Source organism: Chenopodium quinoa, unplaced genomic scaffold (genome assembly GCF_001683475.1).
Source record: "Chenopodium quinoa cultivar QQ74 unplaced genomic scaffold, ASM168347v1, whole genome shotgun sequence".
Classification (NCBI taxonomy): domain Eukaryota; kingdom Viridiplantae; phylum Streptophyta; class Magnoliopsida; order Caryophyllales; family Amaranthaceae; genus Chenopodium; species Chenopodium quinoa.
The window spans coordinates 3,507,990-3,523,825 of record NW_018742461.1 but is presented as its reverse complement, the minus strand read 5'-3'; the positions used below and the strand labels follow the sequence as shown (position 1 = coordinate 3,523,825).

The 15,836-nt window shown below is 35.3% G+C and overlaps 3 protein-coding genes across 8 annotated transcripts; 2 read left to right on the top strand and 1 right to left on the bottom strand.

Moving 5' to 3' along the window:
- Positions 1-1,143: 1,143 nt before the first annotated feature.
- Positions 1,144-2,490, bottom strand: LOC110718976 (F-box protein At2g17036-like). The gene has a single exon (XM_021897913.1). It carries the CDS (start codon positions 2,488-2,490, stop codon positions 1,144-1,146), a length of 1,347 nt encoding a protein of 448 aa, XP_021753605.1.
- A 3,335-nt stretch (positions 2,491-5,825) lies between these two features.
- LOC110718796 (F-box protein CPR30-like) lies at positions 5,826-15,605 on the top strand. Of its 6 annotated transcripts, none has more exons than XM_021897706.1 (4): positions 5,826-6,223; positions 12,191-13,902; positions 14,572-14,657; positions 15,248-15,605. In XM_021897706.1, the coding sequence occupies exons 2-3, from the start codon at positions 12,722-12,724 to the stop codon at positions 14,618-14,620; spliced, it is 1,230 nt and encodes a 409-aa protein (XP_021753398.1). In that variant the 5' UTR covers positions 5,826-6,223; positions 12,191-12,721; the 3' UTR covers positions 14,621-14,657; positions 15,248-15,605. The 6 variants fall into 6 exon arrangements, with proteins under 6 accessions (XP_021753398.1, XP_021753394.1, XP_021753399.1 ...); XM_021897702.1 differs by having other exon boundaries at positions 5,827-6,223; positions 12,136-13,902; XM_021897707.1 differs by lacking the exon at positions 5,826-6,223 and adding an exon at positions 9,683-9,796.
- LOC110718795 (F-box protein SKIP23-like) lies at positions 8,488-10,393 on the top strand. Its single transcript, XM_021897700.1, has one exon. The coding sequence runs from the start codon at positions 8,848-8,850 to the stop codon at positions 10,270-10,272; it is 1,425 nt and encodes a 474-aa protein (XP_021753392.1). The 5' UTR covers positions 8,488-8,847; the 3' UTR covers positions 10,273-10,393.
- Positions 15,606-15,836: the final 231 nt, after the last annotated feature.

Below are 15,836 nucleotides of genomic sequence, written 5' to 3'. Positions count from 1 at the left end.
TGAGAATTTGTGTGTTTTTTAACCTTGTATGTAATTATCACTTATCACCCTCTCTTAAGAAATTTTTTAAAGAACATTATTTAAGTCATGATAATACTAGTGCTACGATGTATATTTCATATATGAAATCATGCCTATAGAAATTTTATAAAGAACTGGCTTAGAATAATACCAGTGCTACGATGTATATTTCATATATTTATTAAAAAAAAATAATAAATAAAAAATTAAAAAAAATGCCTAGTTAGGCTCAATGATAATCATTAAATATATTTTCAAATGTGTTATGGAGTAGTTTAATACTTCGTACTGTTCTTGACTTCTTGTTCACATAATCACGCCAAGTTAATTTTGCGAAATCAGTCCAAAGACTTAAGTATGCAATGGCAGCTTAGATGGTTTGGTAAATGAAAATACTTGGATGGTGACATGGTGTTCTGTACTTAGGAATTAAGGTATATATACCCATCATTCTACGTACTAGGCTATGTATAGTTCGGAAGCAGTTGGGTTTTATTTTCGAAATCACGGATTCAATTGGCACGGTTACTAAGAGAATTGAGCTTAAGGACCTCAAAGGCCAAGAAATATTCTAAACATGTAGTACTAATACGAAGCTTAACACGATTATATATGACCTGATATTTGGCCAGCATGAGCCGATCCGTGCAGGCCGTTCACTGTACCCCCTTGCTGCCTATATAATACTTCGTACGGTCTATGTTACGAAGTATATATGCAGAGATTGACAATGATTTCCACTTAGGATTTGTCAGTGTTACTTCCCTTGCTTATATATGTAGCGAAAACAAAGGTGCTGCCAATAAATTGCATAATCTATCTAGTATCTACACACTAGTAATATTGTAAAACTTATTTAATTTCAAGACAATGCAGGGCAATCAAAACACATAGATAAATCTTACTGCAATCTAAAGACATAGCACACGACGTACTACTACTGAAGTAAAAATTTCCCTTTGTGAATCATGGACTGATATAGGATCTGCATAAACCTTCTGCTAGCCGTTTCTTTGCTCAATGATCACCTTATTATGCCGCTAAACACCACCGTGGCCACCCACCATTGATATAATACTAAACATAGACACAAAAATAGGCATCGATCGACTTACCAATTAACTACATTAATTTACTAAGAAGCCAATGAGGAGGGGGCCAGAAAATCTTGGCGAATGGAGCAACCTCTTTTCTCTTGAAACCAATTTTTGAATCTTGTAAACGGTAAAATGCCAAACAATCTCCAAAATATTTTTCACCGGACCACTTTCCCTGTCCTATCTTGTCATCTATTAAATTTTCATCCACGCTAAAGAACCGATGAGTGCGTAGACCGTAGCTATGATCATATGGCAAAAGAACATAGTTACCTTCAGGCCAGCCTAAACCTTCCACCGCGATAGAAAAGGTCACATACTCACTAACATAGAAAACATGATCTTCTATGTTCGAGACCACCTTCCAAGTGCATATCTGATTATTATTTTTCCCACTGTAAGTCTCCAACTTACAAACTCCAACAACACTGGGTCGCTTGTGTTTTTGTAAAAAAACATGTTCTTTATAAACTAAGTAAAGCTGTCCATTCAATTCAACTAAATATGATAACAAGTCCAAATCGCAGTCCAAATCTAACTCTACTGTGATCAAATCCCTTACCTCGTAAGTCGTGGGATCAATCATTATTAACTTTGCTTCCCTGGTTATAGCATAAAATTTACCCTCGAAATTGATAATATCGGAGAAATGACCATTGTTTATTACTTCTTCATCTTCATGATATATAATCTCTATAAAAGGATCTGGTATAATACTCCATTCGGCTTCGCCTGGCCTCCACAAACCCAACTTTCCTACTTCAAACAAAACCAATACGGTGAAATCATCATCCTTTTCTTTAGAATTATTATTCCAACATATAACTGCTTTAGCTTTTCTCGGGTTTTGTTCATTGGATCTACCATATTCAAACCAATAAGACTTGGTTATTTCCTTGACATTGCAATCGATCATATCGAAAGATCCTCTACGCAATGTAGGGTGCTCGAATGATGCAGGCAGCGTAAGCAACGGGTTTTCTAGGTACAATATACTCGATTCAGCCCGTTGTTCAACCTTTACAATCCAACCACTTTCTTGGCGTTCTACACCCGGAGGAGGGGGAAATAATAAAATATTGCTTCGCGAAAGGTATGCAGTCGTGAAAGGTACATTGGAGCGACTTTTTGAGTATAAGGAAGAAGGCGGCGGTGGGAGTTTAAGAGGAAACCGAAGAGGTTTCTTTAGGGGCAAAAGAGAAGAGCGCCATGAAGTGCAAACAGAGCGCATCCTTCGAAGCTCGAACTCGTTGTCGGTGTTATCATCATCGAGGTGTTTGTAAATCTCGAACAAGATATCGCTTCGAAGATTTTTCAAATTCCCTTGATTTTCATATGCAAATTCATCTTCCCTTCTTCTTTTAGGGGCCATCTTTGAATCTTTGACTCTTTGAGAGGGCGTTTAGGTTAAATTGAATGGTTGAGAAGGGAGGAGTTCAATGGTTTGATACTTTGATAGATAAAAAGATAGGTGATTATCACTTATCACCCTTTACGGAGTAGGGCTTTTTCAAAGTGTGAGATGGTTGAAAATATGGACTTTTATGATAGCTGTCATTTAATATACCGAATTATACATTTTTTTTTGGTGTTTATCAAATTATATTATTATTTTTTATTTTTTTTTGGACGAGATACATTATTATTATTATTATTATTAAAATTATTATTATTTCTACAATTTCATATTTTTTAAACCCTTAAACATTCAGAAAAATAGTAGGTCATTAACTCATTATCACATATCACTTTTTTTTTTTTTTTTTTTTTTTTTTTTTTTTTTTTACAAGAAGAAAAAAAATTTCATTAATGAAAGATAGTCAAACGACACTAATAAATAATTTCTAAAAAATCTAAAATTCCAATCCAAGTACAAATTACCTTAGAACTAGTTCCATTGCAGATTCGATCAACGATCGCCTTAATAAAAAACTTTATCCGAAATAATACAATATGTGAGTTAGCACGAATTCGGCTTGAGATCCACGGATGAATAGTTGTTTGGGTGATAAACTTCATATGGCCTTCTAGATACTTTTGGAGATTATGAAACCCTAAATCTTCAATCTTTGACAGACGAATAAACAAAGAAATTAAGCCTAATAGGATAATCATCATTATAAAGATGAGATCCATTTATTGAAAGCAATTAAGTTTTTTGGGGCTTACCACCAGTAAAAATACCAGTGGAAGCCCCCACAAAAACTTACAATTCAGAGCAGATGAAAAGAGATGAAAGAGAAAGAGAGAAGAGTGAAAGAACACTTTAAAAAAAAACAAAAAAAATCTAGCAATGAAAGCTAGAAAAACCTTCCCAACCTAGAGGGAACCAAAAAACTCTCCCCACATATCACCCTTTGTTAAAACACTAAATTTGATTTTATTAGCAAAAAAGAATATGGTTTAGAATACTACGACTAGACCTGATTATTGGGTAGAGTAGTCCAATGATAATAGGGCTAAAGCCCAAACTTAAAGGACCTTTAATGGATAGGATCTTTAATGGACATGGACTTTATTAAGTAACGTCTATATAGGGCCAACGTATTTGTCCAATTTAATAAAAATAAAATAGATATTGTATAAAAATATACTACGTATATAATTATACAATATTACCTAACTACCCACCCAATATAATGATATAGGACAATAAAGGAGGTGCCATTAGTCCATTTACCTTATCTGTTCACATCATATGGATACAAGAAGTTTTATAAAATAGGAACCTGAAATAAAAGGAAAATTATCAACGGTGACCCCGAACTTCTGCTACGCACTAATGGTGACCTCCTTTTTTTTTATTATACAAAATGACCTTAATAAAGAAATTTATCTCACTCGTGACATTAATTAGTGTTATTTAGTTAAAATAACACTAACTATGATTAGCTTTGAAAAAAGAAAAACCACTAACCAAACCACCACCTCCACCCTCATCACCACTAGATGTAGCCAGCACCGTCTCCACCCTCACTGGAGCCACCTAACCCCCTCATCTGAAATACCAACCTCCCACCCAAACCGCCAAACCATCGCCTCCATCCTTTCCTCCGCCTAGACCTTCGACTCTGACCTTCAATTCTCACCCAAGGCGACCCTAACCTCACAACTCTATCTCCTCTGAACTTCGATTCTCGCCGCTTCGTCGTGAGGTTTCGATTCTGGGTGGGGATCAGAGAAGGCGAAAGAAAAAGAGAGAGAGGGTGGAGGAGAGGGCGGAGAAGAAAGAGATAGAAGGAAGATCGGTGGTCGTTTCTAGGTAATTTGGTGATCTAGGGTGGTCGATGTTTGGCATCGGTGGTCTGGGGGTGGTCGAGGTTCTAAGTTCGGTGATCTGGAAGTGGTCGGGCTGGTCGAGGTTCTATGTTCGGCGATCTAGGGTGGTCGTTGTTAAGGTTCGGCGATCTGGGAGTGGTCGGAGTGGTCGGGGTTCTAAGTTCGGCGATCTGGGAGTGGTCGAGGTGGTCTCATTGGAAAAGGAGATGGTGGCTGGGCAAGTGGGGGTGGCTCCAGTTACAAAAATTATAAGTAATATCTAATTACAAAAATTATCTTTTGCGTAATTTTAATATTTTATGTATAAAAAATCGTGCATCGCATGGACTTTTATCTAGTTAGCTAATAATTTAAAACTTATATAAAAAAAAAAAACCAAATTAACCCCAGCCACCAACACCAATCCGGCCACCTCCACCGCAAATTACCTCCCCTACCACAACCACCTAAAACACCAACCTCACCACAACCACCTGACCCAACATTATCCCCACGCTCACCCCCTCAACCACCAACTTGAACCGAAACTCCAACCAGAACGGCAAAATTGAACCTTATCCTTTTCTCTCCTCTCTTTCCCGACACAAGCCCACAACATGAACCGAAATCTCCCTCACTTGTCACTAGCTGAACCGAAACCACCTGATACCCAAAACCTTTACCCCAACCTTAACCGAACCACCTTTACACATATCTGGGTAGGTGCGGTGGTTTCGGGTTTGTGGGATTTGGACGAGGAAAGGGGTTTCGCTGGCGGAGTGAGCGGCGGGAGGGTGGTTGGGATGGTGGGGTGATTTTTCTATTAATTAATTAATAATTTTGTTTATTTTTTATTAAAAAAAAAATACAGTACATTTTTATAAATATTTTATTTTTTTTTTTTCCAATCACATGTCAATACGTGTTAGGTAACTTGTTTTAACAAGTAAGCTAGCTGGTTGAGACCATTTAAAGCGAATAAACATCAAAGTTCGGATAAATAAAAAAATAATCAAAAGTTCGGGATTATTTTAGGCTAACGAGGCAAAATTTAGATTATTTAAGGCAATTTTTCCTAAATATAATTATTCAAAGTTAAATATTGACAATTACATCCGTCAAAATGAGACATTTATTTGAAAACTGATGGATTAACTGATTAACTAAAATTTTTAGCTAGTTAATTGATAGAAATAGTTGATGTAATATATCCAAAATTAATTACCCAAATTGGCCAAATATTGAAATACTAATTGTAACTGTGATTAGATTAATCAAAAAAAAAAAAAAAAATTGTGATTATATTAGCTTACAAAGAACGCACAAATACCTTTGGTGGCTAAAGCTCAGCCTAGCAACGTGCTGGACCAGCACAAAATTTAATATTCAATTAAATGCTCTTGGCGGGCCCTATCTTGTATAGGTGTATGTATTTGTACGTATGAACTTGTATTCTCCAAATGTATACGTGTTTGGCGCACTTTCCAAGATCGTTACAAATAGTTGGTCCGTTATTTTGCAAATGGGGTTGATTTAATTCATCCACAGAAAATCTAGGGTTCTTGGTTCAATCTCCATTTTCTTTCTTGGGCTACTCCATTTTCTTTTGAGCTGCGCTACTGTTGGTCGTTTGGTCTAATCTCCATTTTCTTTCTAGAGCTGCTCCATTTTCTTTCTTGAGCTGCGCTACTGTTTTTCGTTGGTTTTTCTTTCCCACTTTCTTTAGCTCCCATCTTGTTCTCCGTTAATTGTGAGCTGGATTTGAGAAATTGTGGTGGAGCAACGACGATGAGGTCTTTCAATATCAAAGCAATGGAGCTGTTTGAGAGTGGATTGTCGGTAATTAGGTAAGTTCATCGAATCTAAGTTAGGGATTAAATTTGATTCTTGAAATTGTGCATATTTAGAACTGGTGTTTGGAATGAATAATAATTGTAATTTTGGATTTGTAACATTTATTAGCTTAGCAGGTATAATTCAATCAAAGTGACACAAATGACGTTACTTTTATTTACATAAATGACAATATTGGTCAGCTAATGGGTTATTAATTTTGCATTTTAGAATGACGTGTGACAATTGATAATATATTCTACTTAAAATGACAATATAAGACATACAAATGCCAGTTAAGTTGGAAATTATAGTTGAAGGACTTTAATATTAGGGGAATCATGGATTGTTTTTATACATACATGGCTTTTTATGCATGTGATATATTAAGATTAGCTGTTAATTAAGTATGTGAAATTACAGTTGATAACATGTTAAATGACAGAGCTAATATTCAAGGTTGAGGCAGTGATGGTAAGTGTAGAAGTTGTAGAAGATATTTCTGTGTCATTGTCGGAAGGTGGTGTAATGGATCTGATAAAATTTGAGGAAGTGGAAGGGGCTGGTGATATTGGTGAATTATGTCCATATGAAGGTGGAGAGGAAATGGATATGGATGGAGGTAATCTGGTGTATTTGAACAAAGTGAAAATAGACCCTCCTAAAGTGGGAATGAATTTTGAAACATGGGAAGAAGCAGATGTGTACTATAATGCTTTTGGGAAGCAAGAACGGTTTGGTGTTGTTCTTGGTCAGAGTGCATACAAGACTTTGAAAGATGGTCGCAAGGTTAAATGTGTCGTGACATGGAAGTGTGAGTGTGCAGGTTGGCCAGACACCCGAAGGAGGATCAGGGGAAAAAGAGTAGCTAAGGAGTTAGCAAGGGAGGCGGTTGCTATAAAGAAGTTGAAAAAATGTGGTTGCGAAGCTGGAATGTATGCTGGTTTAAAGGAACATGGTAAGTGGGAGATAACAAGAGTGGAGTTGGAGCATAAACCCCATGTTGTATCACCTTCCAAATCAATGTTGGTGACAAAATATAGGTTGGATGAGTTAGAAAGGATGCCGTATATGAAACTATATGAAGTTGTTAAAATATGAAATAACTACATATGGGGGGTCATTTTGGCCTTCTATGGGTGTTAGGGCAAACAACTGTAATGATTAGGGCTGAACTGGAACTGATCTGAATAGAGCTGAAATGAATTGAATTTGTTATGAGAGAAGGAAACTAGGAATTGAACTGAATGAAGTGAACTGATTTGTACTAACTGAATTGAATGAATTGAACTGAACTTAATGAACTACACTGATTGGAACTGAACTGTGGAGTTGAACTGAACTGAGCTGGATTGAATTGTTAATTGAAATTAAGCTGAACACAACAAGCCCTGAAATTTGTTTAAATGTAGTTGATTCTTGGGTTGAATTTCAATTAGGATTGTTAATAATGTTTGTCTTGACTTTAATTTAAGATTGTTAAATGCATTTCACTTTATATTAGATTTAAGTAGGATTGCTAATTGGATTTGTCTTTCAATTAGGATTGTTAATATTGTTTAACTATAATTAGGATTGTTAATTGTCAATTAGGAATGTTAATAGGGTTGTTGATAGGATTTGACTTTCAATTAGGATTGTTAATAGTGATTAACTATAATTAGGATTGTACATTAATTGTCAATTAGGATTGTTAATAGTGTTTGTCTTGACTTTAATTTAAGGTTGTTAAATGCATTTCACTTTATATTAGATTCAATTGAACTTGTTGTCAATGTATATGTGAAATATTGTCCAATTCACTTTTTTATTCAAAGTATGTTATGTCATTATAGGTTTTTTTTTTTTTTTTTTTTTTTTTTTTTTTTTTTTTTTTATGTTTGTAGTCTACTATTACTGTCATACCTTTAAACTTATTTATTTCTTCATAATTGAGAAATCTCACTAATTAGTGATATCATAATCCTCCCATCATGTTCCTAATTTGCTGAGTTGGCCCTCCACTTAATATTTTGGGCTCTTGAGCTAAATCTATGTAGTTCTTCTAGAAAAACGTTCATCGGTTCCTTTTTGTTTTTGAATGAATGTGATTGGCCTATTTTGGGAGGTTTGGATTGATGACATGGACGATTGGTTTTGGAAGGTTTGGATTGATGTAGTAATTAATTTTGAATTAATTAAGATGTAATTCTTAATTAAATGTTTATTAATTCTTAATAATTATATAAATAAGAATTACAACTTAATTAATTATAAACTTAAAATTACAATAACACTTGTGTATCAAACAGTTACATTTCCACTTGTGTATATAAATAACTTGTCATAATTAAGTTGTTATTGTCATTGTTAAATTATTTATTGTCTTACTCTTATTAAATATTGTTATTATCATACCGTTATATGTTATTATCATATGTAAAATAGGTATGGTCTTTATTATAAAGTTATTGTCATATCAAAAAACCTTGTCGCCGGAGACCCGAACTCAAACCTTGAGAAGCTTAGCTGCTGAGAGAATAGAGAGAAGAACGTACCGCCAAAACTTAAACGAAAAGGGAACTATAGAAAAATGAATAACGGAAAACGGAGTGAAACCTTTTAATATGTGTATAAGATATACATACATTGTATTTGCATGTTGTATTTTCTACATTCATTAAGGATAAAATTCCAATTATGCCCCCGTGCTGGTCCAGCACGTTGCTGGGCTGAGCCAAGCTCTACCTTTGGTAGTTTTGAAGTATTTGACCCAAATTCTTCCCTTTCCCCTTCAATACCATTTCTCAAAATCCTGAAATTTACAGAGATGACGATCTCCCACGAAACTGAGAAACACGATGAAGAAGGGCAATGGAAAAATCTGACCAACGACATATTAGCCTTGATTTTGAAACGCCTCAATATGAAAGCAGATCTCTGCCGATTCCGCTCAATCTGCAAATCATGGCGATTTTTCGCTACTCCGATTCAACCCCACCTCATGTTCCCTCTCATTCTTCCTCCTCTTCACCCTAATGCCCGTCCTTTCTCTCTCTCTCCTGCTCTCATTTACATTATCTCTCCCCAATTTACCCACCATAATCACAACAACAGTGTCTGGCTTACCAAAGTTTCAGAAACAGGGGAAAACAAGTGGGCCCTCCTTAATCCTTTGACGAAGCATAAATTGTATTATTATTCATCTGGGGTTTTCAGAGGGAGGATTAATTTGCTGGGTTTTCGAAATCTTGAGGTGGGTCGGTCGTATCGGCTTCAATTGATTAGCGATCATGGAGATGAAGATACCTTCGATTTTGAGGAATTTAGCTCTTCGATTTCTTTGAGAAAGGTTGTTGTTCGAATTGGGGAGGAAATTTCTGTATTGGGTTTATATGGGTATGGTCAAATTGCGGTTTGGAATTCTGGGGATGAAAATTGGAAGATTATTGAAACTGGGAAGAAGGAGAAGAAGAATGAATTCGATGATGTTATATGCTTTGATGAGAAATTCTATGCCGTTGATCGAACCGGGAGGTTGGTGATGATTAATCCGGCAGCTCGGGAGCTTGTTGAGGTGGTTGGCACGTCAACGGTAGAATGCAATGGTCAGTATACTTATTTAGTAGAATCTAATTTTCGTTTATATTTGATTAATAAGATTGTTAATCCAATGCCTACTAATTATTATGATGATGAAGAAGAAGAGTGGGTTGTGGATAAAATTAGTGTAGGAAAGCCTCTTGGCTTTAATGTTCTTGTGTTGAATGAGAAGGAAAAGTGTTGGGAAAAAGTGAGGAGCATAGGAAACAATGTGTTCTTTGTTAGTCGTGATGCGACGTTTTCGGTTTGTGCTAAGGATTTGGGATGGAGTAAGGGGAATTGTGTTTATTTTGAAGGTTTGACAGGTTATGATGATGAAGCTGATATGAGTTTTGGGTTGAATGCTGGTGTATATACCTTGGAGGATGGAGCTATTTTGACCTTTGATTCATCGGTGGGTCGTTGGACTGGGATTTTCTGGCGGCCTTCGAGGTGGTTTGTGCAACACATGGAGTACCCTGAATGTGAAATGTTGGGTTAAGTCGTATGTTGGTTAGTGATACCTTCAGCATTATTTTGCCTTCTATAAATAATAAATGGTATGCTCTTTTTGTAATGAACTATTGATAACAACGAATAATAGCAGTTGAGATTACATCTTACATCAATGATTGCACCTGGTTATCACTGGATTTTTCGAACGAATAGTTGCTTCAACTCTTGCTTTTGTTATTTGCTACTATGTACTCCCTTCGTCCCCTTTTGTTTGTTATTTGCGACTATGGATAATATTGTGATTTTTTCCTGGTGTTTCATGATCAAATTAAAAATCTAAAGCTCAATACTTTAAAGTCATTGGTGTTTTATTTAGCTAACAGGACTGAAAACTGCCTCTTTCCGTTGGTATGTAGATCTTAAACTAGCATTAATCTTGGATTTCAATGAAGATGCCTTGAGTTTTAATGGTACAAATAGGATCAGCTAAATGGTTGTGTTTCTTGGATCAACACCACTTTGTTGTATCCTTCTCTTTGTTTAGTAACTCGGTTATAATTTTAAGGCTACATTTATCTTTCTCTAGTCGGATTGACCAATTTCAGTTTTCTGATCACATTTTAATTAAGCAAAAAAAGCCTCGTCTTTCTGTGTAATACCTGTTTTGCCTGTGGAAACAGGGTTTCACTTGATTTAAGTTTTATTAGATATCATGTTTCTTAAAGATCAGTCTCTTTTGGTGTCCCTTGGACCTTGGTATGGTAGTCTTACCATTTCAGCTGTTGCTGCATTACCTTATGGTCTAGTACTCTATTGTTTTGACTCTATTTACTCTACTTGGTGTTTTGAAAACAAAAGACCTACCTTTACTTTGAATGCGAGGAAAGTTGTGCTTCTTTAGACAGCAAGGGGGAACTGTTCTGTTCTTTTTTTTAGCAGAGTTTTTAATCATGCGCTCTAAGCTTTCAATAGTTGTTTTACGATACTGATTTCCTTCAAAGCTTCTTGGTGGCCTGGTGTATATTTTATAAACCAGGACATACAGGGTTATTCACTCATGACGAACTAGGAAGCTTTTGATAATGCCATAAAGCTTTATTGTTTGATCAAGCTTCAAGCCCAAAATACCTGATGTTGGTTATTTTTTACCTTAAGCATTATTTTTTCTGTGGCTAGTTGCAGTAAACCATTGATAACAATGAATAGAATGTTAATATCTCTCACTTTTTGTGATTACTTGATGATGATACTACATTCTAAAATGCCAGGAGAACTATGAGTATTTAGTTCAATTGTGAATTTTATTGTTAGTCTTGCCTGATGTAACTGTATTGATTAGTTGCCTTAACTCTTGAATTTTTGCTTTTTATTACTAAAGTATGGTGCTTTCCTGACACTCGGTAGTTTCATGTTTTCCTATGGGATATAAATTTTGTAAAATTGATGGCCCTATTGGTGTTTTTGATATCAAACAGGAGTGAAGATTATCCTCTACCATGGCAGTGTGTAGCCTTGTAGATATTAAATTTGCATCATTGGTTTGATCAGTCATAAAATGCTTTGATGAGGGATTTTTTTTTGTTGGATAAGCTATGTGGCTGTGTTTCTTGTGTCAAAGACCATTTTATTTGTTGCATCCTTTCTTTGTCTTTCTTGAAGTTTTCTTTGAGTTCAATGATTATTGTGGTCGATTCTGTAAAACTTTTAGACTGTGTATCTTTGTCATGTTGGATGGGCCAATTATCTTAATTGTAGCCTCATCCTTGGTCTTGAGTTTAAACTAGACTAGATATATCTTAATTTTAAAACCATTATATCTTTACTCCAAGTCTGAACAAGAGGAAGGTTGTGCTTCTGTTGTTAACTTTGTAATAGGGGAAAATTGTTCTATTCTTTTGCTGGATTTCAGGATTTATGCCCTGAACTTTGAAAAAGTTGAATGTGGATTCTGATATTCTTACCAGTGGCAGTGGGGTGGTCGTATGTTGAACAATTGAAGCTATATCAATATCATCCAGGATATATTAAGCCAATTAAGGTAAGTCATAACTATTACGCTTCTGATAATTTGCAATTTTTTCAAAATTTTCTTGTGACGAAAGCTGTAAGCTCAAGTTCTTTGCAATGTATAAAAGGGTATGAATTGCTCTATTGGGGTTAGCTGGAAAAAATTGTCTCTTCTTTCAATTTCAGTTCATTTCTTATGAAGTGCTACTTGACTCATCAGCTAATTGTGTCAAATGGGTAGTCCCATCTGTCTAAAGGCCAACCTCTTCAAAATATTGGGACTTGGGAGTTGGCTAGCAAACTCAAGATGGATATTATGACTCACAAATTTAGTTGGGCCTGGGCTGGCCCTCTTTATCATTATACAATAGTTATGGGCTAAAGCCCAATTTTCTTTTTCTTTTTTTTTTTTTTTTTTTTTCTTATAAAAATTTTCCGATTACTTTGACTAAGCCTTGCTAAACCCCAGAGCTTGAGATTGAGCAACAATGGCGGAATTTCCGACTGAAATAATCACCGAAATTCTGTCGCGGTTACCAGTAAACTCATTACTCCGCTTTAAATCAGTCTGCAAATTCTGGAATTCCTTAATCAAATCCCCCAATTTCATCAAAACTCATCTCAATCAAACCCTAATTTCGAACTTTGATCGTTATCTCCTCAAATCATCAGCAGATTCCTCTTTTTTCATTTCCAAGCTCGACCTCCACAATAACCAATTCTCCTTCTCGGGACTCGACCACCCTCTCGAATACGAGGAAGTCGAATTGTTTGGTTCCTGCAATGGCGTCATTTGCATTTCTGATTACGCCATAATCGACGTATTCTTATTCAATCCTCTTACTAAATCATATCGTAAACTCCCTGTCAAACGAATTCCGAACCCAGAACGTGATTTTGTGTTGTTCGGATTTGGGTATGATAGCAAAAACGACGATTACAAAGTTTTGAGGATTCTTCAAGGGTATAGTTATCGCAAATGTTGTTATGATGAAGTTCAATTGTATAGTTTGAACAACAAGTCATGGAAATCTGTTCAAGGTATTCCGCATCCATATTATCTCCCTTTTGCTGATTGTCATGGTGTTCTTGTTAATGAGGTTTTACATTACATTGTCAGTTCTGATGAATTGGAATTGCAGCAATGTAAGATGATTGCTGGTTTCGATCTTCGGACCGAGAGTTTTTCGCTTATTGACTGTCCCATTCATGATGAAAAGACAAAGACTTATTGGGACTTTTTGGAATTTCATTTGAGGGAATTGGGTGGGTGTTTATCTGTTGTGGTAGCGTACCTTACTAGAGATTATGCTTGCATGATGCCTATTTTGCATAATCGTGAACTTGAACGAGCTGATTTGTGGATAATGAAGGAGTATGGAAACAATGAATCCTGGGTTAAACTGTTTAGTGTTTGTAAGCTGCCTAATATTCGGAGATTTGTTGGTTTTACCCCTGTTGTCTACTCCAAAGATGGGCGACAAATTTTGATAGTGATGGATTGTTTGGAGGCTGGTTGGTATGATTTAGAGTCCGGGAAATTTGAGAAAGTCACGGTTCGTGGGCTGCCTGATACTTATTTCGACACTGGTTATTTCGTGGGCAGCCTTGTTTCACTTGAATTTAAGCCACAGCCAAGTGAAATTGTGAAAAGGAAGAACAAAAACAAGTAAATAGTCTAAACACTAATAGTTTTTTTAAATATAAGTGCTTATCCTGTGTCTTATGACTAGTTTGGTTCCTAATTGCTTCAGATATAGATCATAGATGGAGAAATTCCTAATAACTTATTGTCCATGTTTGCTAGGGATGTCCATTGCTCTCACCAAGATGAAAGTCATTAACATGTTAGATTTAATAATGTTTAGGTAGCTGGTAGCATACTTTAAGTGAATTTCATATGCTGTTATCAGAGACTACTCTAAATTGTTGTGTATAAGATTTTTCTAGAGTCTGGAATTCTAGAATGCAGAGGCCACTAGGTGTCTAGGTACGCTACCCACGTTCCCCTTATTGTTTAAATTGGAGATATTCATTTCTGTGATTTCACAGTGTTTCTTCAACGTGAATCCTATCATAACTTGATGTAGGATATGGCCAGTATCTCCTTATTGATAGATAATTTTGATCTTTAACACCTATGAGTAATAAGATTATGTCAATTTTTATTCTTATTATTATTTTGTTATACTCTGTATTTTAAAATTGAAACTAAATAAATCATGTTAAGTGATTTTGCATCTATTTAGTAAGCATTGTTATTATCTTGGAAGTGCCATATTATATGCAGTGCATAGGACTTAATTCACACTCTGAAGCTCTGCATTCTTTTCTGCAGTAAAGTTTCAGATACTTTTCTTGCTAAGGGTTTCAAGCTGAAGCTATGAGCCTATTGTTTATGCTGGGAGTTCAGAACTATAATATGTAAGTATTAAAGTTATCTTGTTCAGTTGCTTCATTACCCTGTAGTATCCTTGAAGGTCTTGACTAAATGACTTTGAAAAGAATCATAGTGTTCTTTGTTGGATAAATTTTGCCTAAATAGAAAACCTAAATCTTTGCTTCAAAATCTATATACTTCATATACTACGTATTATATTTAAATTGGACAAAACATGTTTCAGGCTGAAAAATATAGAACGGACATTAACCTTTTTTAAGGGGTGACATTATAAGTTAAAACCCTCAACTTGTTGGTAGCTTGGTATTATGCTTAGCTTAAATTGTACAAGTCTTTGAACTTTTGCTTCTTCAAAAGTATTGTCTTCAACTCTTGTTTTTTACCCTTGATTGTTTTCGATAACAATACATTACAAATACTAGGATTCAGGGTACCACATTCTGATATTGTATCAAGCCTAACCTGTGTCATCAATCCTTTCTTATGAAAATCTTTTGTATCTCTTGGACCATTGGACCCATGGTCATGAACTTTCAACTTGACTGTTCTTCTAGGTGTGCATTGTTATCTTAATGGGCATTGTTTCTAACTGAATTAAAGCTCTCTGCTGTAGGTCTAGTAGATATACTCGATTGCTCACCCTCCATGAATTTCTTGAAGGCTGAATTACTCAGTGTTCCAGATGATATATGACCCAGATTTAAGATACAAGGTTACAGGTGCCAATCTGATGTAAATATGCAGCATCTAGACATTTCATCCTTTCAGCTTTTAATTAGAGATGGTTCTCTTACTGATAGAACTACTACCGATTTAAACTGTTGTGTTTTTTACTGCATTTGTAAAGAACTGAAAAGATTGGTCATTTGAAGTAGATTTGCATGTTGATATTTTGGTGATGAGATTATGAAATATTGGATTTTTATTCTGTCCTTCCTAATAATATACTCAGATTAGCATCTTATGTCTAAGACACTTTTATGAGGCAATAGATACTTTTCATAACTGCTACACCTTGCATAAGATATTATAAATGTGGAAAAACAATGAGACAACCTTATAAGAGAAATCAATCAAATCATGATGGGTAATTGTCCTTTCAACTAGTATATACGAGTACTTTCTTAAAATTTAAGGTTTCAAATGATGCTGCTCCTTTCGTCTCAATTATTTGCACAATTTTGAACAAAAAAAAATTCTCA